Source organism: Silurus aristotelis, assembly GCF_946808225.1.
Source record: "Silurus aristotelis genome assembly, chromosome: 7".
Classification (NCBI taxonomy): domain Eukaryota; kingdom Metazoa; phylum Chordata; class Actinopteri; order Siluriformes; family Siluridae; genus Silurus; species Silurus aristotelis.
In genome coordinates this window covers 718,619-728,800 of record NC_139580.1, presented here as the reverse complement: position 1 = coordinate 728,800, position 10,182 = coordinate 718,619, and the positions used below count along the sequence as shown (strand labels likewise).

The following is a 10,182-nucleotide window of genomic DNA, read 5'->3' as shown; positions in this document are numbered from 1 at the left end:
TTGTCAGTATTTATTTATGTGATGAAGTTTTCACACTCATGTCACTTTGTCAGAAATGGTGTGAAGACCATTTATTTCTGAGCGTTTGTTAAAGCATTGCTTCCACACGAACATAAAGAGAGCAACTCCAGGAATACTAAGACACGGGATTCCAGCCAGGATGAATATGACACTGCTGATCCAGTCAGGATACATTACTTCAGTTAGCGCTGGGAAAACCGGCTGTAGGGAAGCAAGGAGAAGAGAGATTTACAATTCAGGTGCATTATATTCCTTTTACCTTCTTCTTCATCCTTAAACTCCTGACAACTTTATGCAAACTTTTTCAGAACTTAGGATCCAGACCCTTTATTATTTACATTGTATTGTGTGATGTTTAGCTAGTCTTGGCTCGGTGTCCTTCTTAAACGTATAAAACATCTCAGCTCATGCACCTGTGCATCTTGCAGTGATGTTTTTAATCAAGTTTAAATTCAACTTCCTCTAACTGTAATGTGTAGAATGTGTCCATGTTTTCCAAACATTGCAGGAATGATTGAAAATGAATCCCAGTTGATTCATATCTCCATGTCAAGATCTTATTGATCTTTATGGACAACTTTCTGACCTCTCCTTTGGTCACTGCATGCAACATTAACGTTACATTTGTGCCATTTGGCCATCACTCATCAAAATGACTTTCATTACTATAATTTATATAATTGAGCACTTGAGGGTTAAGGGCCTTAATCAGGGGTCAAAAGTAGCAGCATGGTGGAACTGGAATATCAACCTTCGGATCAAAATCCAACATCATAACCACTGAGCTACCACTTGACATTGGTACCCTCTGGTAACTTTGGGGCGAACCATGGACAATCATCTGTTCTTTTCTTCTCACTCTTTTAATCTAAAAATCTTATGTTGATTTCTCCTTTACAACATCAGGATAATTTTTCTGTTTGGTCTACACAGGACACTCAGGCACTTGCTTAATCCTTTATCATCTCAAGACTGAACTACTGCAAATTTAACACTGATGCTTGCCTACAAAACCAAACATGGGCCAGCACCTTCTACCTCACAGCACTGATCTCACACCCCACACTGAACCTCTTAGCCTCAACCACTGGGGACATCACCTCTCAGGGTACATGGAAGATCATTTGTGCACCTTAAAACAGACCACTCGCAAATTAGAACGTAAATGGAGATTTCAAACAGCATGGAAGGAGAATCTCCTGAGTTCTAGAAAATCTCTTAGTGCTGCTGATCAGCATATTTCTCCACCCTCATAGAAAATAACAAGCAAAATCCTAGATTTTTATTCTGTACTGCAGCAAAATGAACAGGAAATAAAATCCCTGTAGACAGCAGTGTCATTATAACAGAACATCAATTACAAAGTTTTACTCCTATTCAAGAGAAGACGGCGCTAGTTAAGGTGGTAAATGACCTGTTATTGGCCTCTGATCAGGGTTTTGTCTCTTTACTTGTTTTGCTCGACCTCCTGGCTCAAGTCTTATCTGACTGATCGCTATCAGTTTGTTGATGTAAATGAGTTCTCCACACTCTCTGAGGTAAAAAAAAAACTGGAAAAAAAAGTTGGAGTAAGTGCAGAAATAAGCTTCAGTTAGTTCAGAATGCAGCAGCAAGAGTCTTCACTAGATCTAGAAAATATGATCACATCAGCCCTGTTTTAATCATCTACACTGCTCCCAATTACATCTCACACTGATTATAAAATACTACTACTGACGTATAAAGCACTTAACGCTCTCACGCCGCAGTATCTGAGTGAACTTCTGTACCAGGATGATCCTCCACGCCTACTTAGATCAAAAGGTGCAGGCTATTTGTTGGTACCTCAAATAATGAAGACTCCAGCAGGGGGCAGATGTTTCTCTTATAAACCCCACAGTTATGGAACAACCTTCCAACCAGTGTTCGGGACTCAGACACAGTCTCAGTGTTCAAGTCGACGCTGAACACATATTTATTTAGTGAAGTCTTTAGTCAGTAGATGTTTCTTAGGTCTTAGATATATTCTCTTTGGAGTCCCAAATCCCAACACCCTGATCACACTGTAGAGTGTCTTTAAACACAATATTACCCCTCTTCTCTCTCTCTCTTTCTCTCTCTCTCTCTCGCTGTCAATTTAAACATGTCCCTGAGATTCCAGTGACCAGTGTCCCTGTCCTTTCTTCTCTTTTGATGTGCCAAGTTCATCCCGATACTGGGGATGGTTCCACATCTACAGCCTAAAGATCTATGAAGCCGCTAAGCAACTCAAGAACACTCACAGTCTACTACAGTGGCTCAGGACCACAGGTTGCATGAATAGTTCAGCATTTAACCACCAACCCAGATGAGGATGAAGTTCCCTCATGAGTCTGGTTTCTCTCATAGGTTCTTCCTCATACCATCTTTGGGGTTTTTTTCCTTCACCACAGTCGCTACCAGCTTGTTCATTAAGGATAAACAATTATAAGAAACAAAACTTATAGGCAATATTCTTTTATAACTTTTATAACTTGCACATTCTTTTATATAACCTTATTACCGCTTTTTCTGTGTAAAGCTGCTGTAAGACAATGTCCATTTTAAAAAGCACTACACAAATAAAATTTAATTGAATTAAAGACATGCTTCCAGACTCTTCTCTTGATGTTCAATACTTTAGTCTCTAGCAGTCTTTTAACAACACTGTAACTCTTCCAGATATTTTTTAAATTAGCACTTTTTGTGTTGACCAGAAAAACAAATGCTATATTGGCGTAATATAAATGGATTTTAATTGTACTGTATTTCTTTTTACAGTTATTCTGAAAACATTTCCTGTTTGCTTTATAGAGGTATAAAGGAATACCAAGTCAGGGTCCCAAACAAGGTAGGTTAGCTTTTGGCTAACAGTTTTCAGGAAGAAGAAAATGAGGATGACCAGGAGGATGAGAGGACTGAGGAACCTCCATGTAGCCTGCCAGAAGATGTTGGGTTTGTGATCGATCATGAACTCCATGTCTTTGTTAAACCTGATGTGGAAAGTTCACGTTAACCAGAAGCTTCTAAACAAACAGAACTTAGTCAGATCAATTAAGCAGTTAGCTGTGTACCTGTCAATTCCGTAGACGTAAACTGTCGCTAACAGCTCACACAGAGCTACTACGAGCAGTGGGATAGATGCCCCAAACCCATCAAACAGAGCTAGCCAGTAGCTTCCAGAAGCTTGCACAAACACAAGTGCAATGATTAAGGAGACCAAACATGTGAGTCCTGCAACACAGACAATTCACATCAGCATGAAAACACTGTGCTCTCAGTTACATCAGGATTTTCACAGGGACTTCCAGTGTCAATCCAGTGTCAAGTTCTACAATTAGGTTAATAAATATATACATATTTTACTAGAACATTTACTCATGTCTTCAATGAGTAAATTGAAAATAAGCTGACTCAGCACTCCTCTCCTACAACTGTTCTTGACTTTATAAAGAGCAGACCTGTTAAAACAGATTTTGGCCAACTCCTGGGCATGATATTGAGGTCCTGTAGAGGCACCACAGCCCCTTCAATATGTCCAAACATGGTGGAAAGTCCTAGACAGAAGAGCATGATGAAGAACAGCACTGCCCACAGAGGAGAAATGGGCATGTTGGTGATGGCCTCTGTGAACACGATGAAGGCCAGACCAGTACCTTCAACACCCTGCAGTCCAAAATATAGGAATTTTATTTTACCTTTATATTATAATTTCCAAGCCAGAAGATGAGATTTTTTTCAGACTGTACCTGACTAAGGAACATCCGCATGTCACAGGTCTTAAGATTGAGCCCATGAATTACAGATGTTGATGTGCTGTTTAGAACCTGCAGAATTTCATTGTAGTTAGTCTCTGTGACGTTTCCCTCTGGAAGGTCAAACGCGTTCAGAAGAGCCAAAATGTTTCTGTTTAACAGCAAATGCAGGGATCAGAACAGGAAACACGAAATATAAAATTATTTTGTCAAAGCAGGCTCAAAAACAAGAACCAACCTTTCTAGACATTCCTCATATTTCTGTGTGGCTCGGAAGCCAATGATGGAGTAGATGACAGTAGCTGAGTACACTGACGTCATTCCATTTATGACTGAGATTATCACTGAATCCTTTTCACAGTTGTTACTGTTAAACATTGAAGATATAAAACATTTAAAACTCTGTGTCATGCATTTGATTGTTTGCTCCTAATCATTAATCCAAGAACTCTTACTGCACTGGGTTGTAGCTGGAGAATGCGATGAGTCCACCAAAAGCCACAGAAAAGGAGAATAACACCTGAGCACCTGCATCCAGCCAGGTGGAAGGGTTCAGCAGCTCATTCACCTTAAAAAAATGAATAAACATGGTGTGTTACTTCAAACAAATCAGGAGTGTATGTGTAAATCTGCTCATGAATGTAATAAGAAAAATGAAGCCTACATCTGGAGTGAAGAGAAACTTGATCCCATTGATAGAGCCTTTGAGAGTCAGGCCTCGGATCAGGAAGATGGTGAGGACCACGTAGGGCAGTGTGGATGTGATGTAAACAGCCTGGGAAAGAACGAAGAAAAGGCTTATTGGCTCATTCCAAAATTAGTTCTGATTAGTTAGATCATTTCAAATCTACTTCTTCTTCTTCTTCTTCTTTCGGCTGCTCCCATTAGGGGTCGCCACAGCGGATCATCCGTCTCCATACCACCCTGTCCTCTACATCTGCCTCTTTCACACCAACTACCTGCATGTCTTCTCTCACCACATCCATAAACCTCCTCCTTGGCCTTCCTCTTTTCCTCCTACCTGGTGGCTTCATCCTCAGCATTCTTCTACCAATATAATTCATGTCCCTCCTCTGCACATGTCCAAACCATCTCAATCTCGCCTCCCTAACCTTGTCACCAAAACATCCTACATGCGCTGTCCCTCTAATAAACTCATTTCTAATCTTGTCCATCATCGTCACTTCCAACGAAAACCTTCAGCTCTGCTACCTCCAGCTCCACCTCATGTCTTTTACTCAATACTACTGTCTCTAATCCATACAACATCGCAGGTCTCACCACAGTCCTATAAACTTTCCATTTCATTCTTGCAGATACTCTTCTATCACAAATCACTCCTGTCACTCTTCTCCACCCACTCCACCCTGCCTGCACTCTTTTTTTTACTTCTCTAACACACTCTTCATTACTTTGCACTGTTGACCCCAGGTACCTGAACTCCTCCACCTTCTTCACCTCTTCTCCCTGCAACCGCACCCCTCCACTGCCCTCCCTCTCATTCACACACACATGTACTCTGTCTTACTCCTACTGACTTTAATTCTCCTTCTCTCCAGCGTGTACCGCCACCTCTCCAGGATCTTCTCCACCTGCTCACTACTCTCACCACAAATCACAATATCATCCGCAAACATCATAGTCCAGGGAGACTCCTGTCTGACCTCGTCCGTCAACCTGTCCATCACCACTGCAAACAGGAAAGGGCTCAGGGCCGATCCTTGATGCAGTCCAACCTTCACCCTGAACCAGTCTGTCGTACCTACTGCACACTTCACTGCTGTCACACTGTCCTCATACATGTCCTGCACCACCCTCACATACTCCTCTGACACACCAGACTTCCTCATACAATACCACAACTCCTCTCTCCACCCTGTCATATGCTTTCTCTAAATCCACAAATACATAATGCAATTCCTTCTGTCCTTCTCTATACTTCTCCATCAACATCCTCAAAGCATCTGTGGTGCTCTTCCTCGGCATGAAACCATACTGTTGCTCACAGATGGTCACCTCTTCTTTCAGCCTGGCTTCCACTACTCTTTCCCATAACTTCATGGTGTGACTGATCAACTTTATTCCCCTGTAGTTACTGCAGGTCTGCACATCTCCCTTTCCTTATGCTTAAAGATCGGTACCAGCACACTCCTTCTCCATTCCTTAGGCATCTTTTCACCTTCCAAAATCCTGTTAAACAATCTGGTTAAAAACTCCACTGCCATCTCTCCTAAACATCTCCACGTTACTTCCGGTATGTCATCTGGTCCAACTGACTTTTCACTCTTCATCCTCTTAATCGCTGCTCTTACTTCCTCCTTACTAATCCTATCTACATCCTGCTTCACCATCTCCACACCATCCAACCTTCTCTCTCTCTGATTTTCCTCATTCATCAGCTGCTCAAAATACTCCCTCCACCTTCTCAACCCACTCTCCTCACTAGTCAACACATTTCCCTCTCCATCCTTTATTGCTCTAACTTGCAGCACATCCTTCCCCGCTCGGTTCTTCTGCCTGGCCAATCAGTATAAATCCTTTTCTCCTTCCTTAGTGTCCAACCTCTTATACAGCTCCTCATATGCCTTTTCCTTGGCTTTCGCCACATCCCTCTTTACCTGCTGCCGCATCTCCTTGTACTCCTGCCTACTTTTCTCATCACTCTGTCTATCCCACTTCTGTTTTGCCAACCTCTTTCTTCTTATGCTCTCCTGCACTTCCTCATTCCACCACCACGTCTCTTTGTCTTTCTTTCTATTTCCAGATGTCACACCAAGTACTTTCCTGGCTGCCTCCCTCATCACTCCTGCAGTATTTGCCCAATCATCCAGCACCTCTTCACCACCACCGAGCTCCTGTCTGACCTCTTCCCTGAACCTCACACTACACTCTTCCTCCTTCAGTTTCCACCATCTTATTCTTCTTTCAGTTCTTACTCTCCTCCTCTTCTTCTTCGCCTCCAAAACCATCCTACAGACCACCATCCGATGCTGTCTAGCTACACTGTCCCCTGCCATCACCTTACAGTCTCCAATCTCCTTCAGGTTGCATCTCCTGCATAGCAAATAGTCCACCTGTGTGCACCTTCCTCCACTCTTATACGTCACCCTGTGATCCTCCTTCTTCTTAAAATACGTGTTCACCACTGCCATTTCCATCCTTTTAGCAAAATCTACCACCATCTGCCCTTCCAAATTCCTCTCCTTAAAACCATACCTACCATCACCTCCTCATCACCTCTGTTCCCTTCACCTACATGCCCATTAAAGTCTGCCCCAATCACCAATCTTTCATTCCTACGTTCACCTTCTACCACTTCATCTAACTCACTCCAGAATTTTTCCTTCTCCTCCATCTCACAACCCACTTGTGGAGCATAGGCACTGATGACATTTATCATCATCCCTTCAACTTCCTCCTTCACGATCATCACCCTAATCAGAAACTCTCTTCACCTCCACCACACTCTTACTGTACTCTTCCTTCAGAATCACCCCTACACCATTTCTCTTTCCAGCCACACCATGATAGAACAGTTTAAACCCACCTCCAATGTTCCTGGCCTTACTCCCTTTCCACTTGGTCTCCTGAACACACAACATATCTACCTTTCACCTCTCCATCATATCAGTTACCTCTCTCCCTTTACCCGTCATAGTACCAACATTTAAAGTACCAACCCAAACTTCCACTCTCCTACACTGCTCCTTTCCCTGCCGTCTCTGTAGACATCTTCCTCCTCTCCTCCTCCTCCTTCTGCCAACAGTAGCCCAATTTCCACCATTACCCTGTCGACTAACGATACCTGTGGCGGTCGTTGTTAACCCGGGCCTCGACCGATCCGGTATGAAATTCTTATTTGTGATCCGCATATTTGATTTGGCACATGTTTTACGCTGGATGCCCTTCCTAACGCAACCCTCCCCATTTACCCGGGCTTGGGACCGGCACTAAGAGTGCACTGGCTTGTTCATCCATAATGGCTCGGTTTCATTACAAATCTACAAATACACTAAAAATCTTCTTCTTCTTTTGGCTTCTCCTATTAGGAGTCTCTACAGCGGATCATCAGTCTCCATACCCCTCTGTCCTCTACATCTGCCTCTTTCAAACCAACTACCTGCATGTCTTCCTTCACCACATACATAAACCTCCTCTTTGGTCTTTCTCTTTTCCTCCTTCCTGGTGTCTCCATCCTCAGCATTCTCCTACTGATATACCCCATGTCCCTCCACTGCACTATCTCAATCTCAACCCCCTTACCTTGTCTCCAAAATGTTCTACATGCGCTGTCCCTCTAATAAACTCATTTCTAATCCTGTCCATCCTCTCCACTCCCAACGAAAACCTCAACATCTTACATCATTCTACTGACTTTCATTCCCCTTCCCCTTCACCACAAATCACAATATAAATGAGTACACTAAAGAAAGGTCAGATAATGATTTTAATACTACTGTAAGTGTGTATGAGATTCACAGTACTGAAAAGTAGAAATAGTTCTCAGACTATTGCTTGAGGTGATGCTTGAGAATGTCTTATGGTTATGCAACATTTTAGCATAAAAGGCTAATAATGATATAACTAATATTATAACTATAAACAGCAAGATTGCATTTTACAACAAAACAACAGAAGTTTTATGCAATGTGGATTTATTTTACCTTGCCGGTGGTTTCGATGCCTTGGATACAGCAGACCCAGAGAACCATCCATGCTGCAGTCAGACACAGAACCAGCCACCACTGCAGCCCACCTGAGTCCTCGATGCTAGCTGAGATGTTCAGAGTCTCTCTGTACCAGTAATAATCTACGGAGGAACTTCGGGCACATTCTGTCACCACACCTAGTGGGAAATCAGAGAGAGCTTCTCAGTCCTCAGTGCCTTCATTACATCATCAGTGTGTCTGTTTATTGTCACCTGTTCTGTTGTGGTTTAAGGGGCACTGAGTCCATGGCAGTGGATTCTGAAAGGAGTTGAAGAAGTACCACATGACCCAGGCTATGATGGTGTTGTAATACAGACCCACCACGTAGGAACACAACATAGAGGCGATACCTGAAAACCCACACAAGTTCCACATGTTCATGTTCCAGGTAAATGTTCCTCGTTTGTGCATTTGGCTTGTGAAGCTGCTTGAAGCCAATCTTTGCTGGACATTATATATGTTTGATGTTTGATTAATTAAATGTTAGAGTAGCAACCTGCTAGTGGGAATGAACCTGATTCAGGTAAAGATCTTTCTCAAACATGGATCTGTAGTATGATTGCATTAAATCTCACCCAGTCCAGTAAGGTATGGGCTGATGGACCTCCAGACCCCAATGCTGCCCTTTCTCAGTCGCTGTCCGATGGCAAATTCCAGATGTAGGACAGGAATTCCCTCTAGGACCAGCAGCAGGAGGAAGGGGATCATGAATGCTCCTGGAGATACCACACTGCTTAGCAGTTATTCAGGAGGGATCATGATGAATCTATGCTACATTAAACTCTAATATTAATATTTCTGTTAGAACTATATAAAGACCCTACAGCTCCAGGATGGCACGGAATTTATTAGCAAGAAGCTAGCCAGAGTTAAAGTAGGGTATGAAGTGGATCTTGTGTAACATCCACGCTTTAACCCCTGTGACTGTAGGCAACATTTCATTAGCAGTTTGAAAGATTATTGATTTAGTAACGAATGATCTGATACATGCAGTTTAATGGTTTATTGTTTAACCTACACATCTTGTTCTAATCACGATCAAATCACAGGCTTGGGTGAACATCAATGATGCATTCTTCTTTTATTATTATTATTATTATTATTATTATTATTATTATTATTATTATTATTATTATTATGATTAGATTAAGAACATGATTTTTTTTGGAGACATGAGACTTATCTCAAACTCCCACAAGACCGAGAACCCAAATTCTATTTCTTATACCCAAAGATTCAAACATTTTTAGGAACTAATAAGCACATGTAGTTTGTAGGGTTTCTCAGGATAAATGCTAATCCAAATTCTTTAAGAACCCAAAGGTCCAACCTTCTCCGTGTTTCTGACACAGGTACGGGAACCTCCAGATGTTCCCCAATCCCACACAGAAGCCCACACAGGTGAGCATGTACTGAGCTTTACTGTCCCATTGAGGACGGTCCTTAGCCTGGGCCTTCTCCATGTCCTCCAGCTCAGCGTGCGAGGGGATACGGTCCTCCAGACCCGGGTTTGGCAGCTTCATCTTCATCCTTATTGCTGCGCTCCGTCCCCATGAGTTCTGCTCAGACTATGGTGTTAATGTATATTTATTATAGGCAGACACCTACAGTATACATGAGTGGGTGTGTGAAAGGGCTTGTATTAATAAAGACCTTCAGCACTTCAGACATTTTTATCTCCAGAAAGGAGATATTTGGTC

General features: G+C 42.4%; 1 protein-coding gene across 1 annotated transcript; it reads right to left on the bottom strand.

The window, feature by feature from the left end:
• Positions 1-36: 36 nt before the first annotated feature.
• Positions 37-10,021, bottom strand: LOC310729352 (sodium-dependent neutral amino acid transporter B(0)AT1-like; the record flags this gene model as incomplete). Its single annotated transcript, XM_083547459.1, has 12 exons — positions 9,813-10,021; positions 9,058-9,198; positions 8,695-8,832; positions 8,438-8,619; positions 4,438-4,548; positions 4,229-4,341; positions 4,012-4,140; positions 3,768-3,924; positions 3,480-3,684; positions 3,093-3,252; positions 2,849-3,011; positions 37-222 (listed from the first exon to the last, which is right to left on the bottom strand). The coding sequence occupies exons 1-12, from the start codon at positions 10,009-10,011 to the stop codon at positions 37-39; spliced, it is 1,884 nt and encodes a 627-aa protein (XP_083403585.1). The 5' UTR covers positions 10,012-10,021.
• Positions 10,022-10,182: the final 161 nt, after the last annotated feature.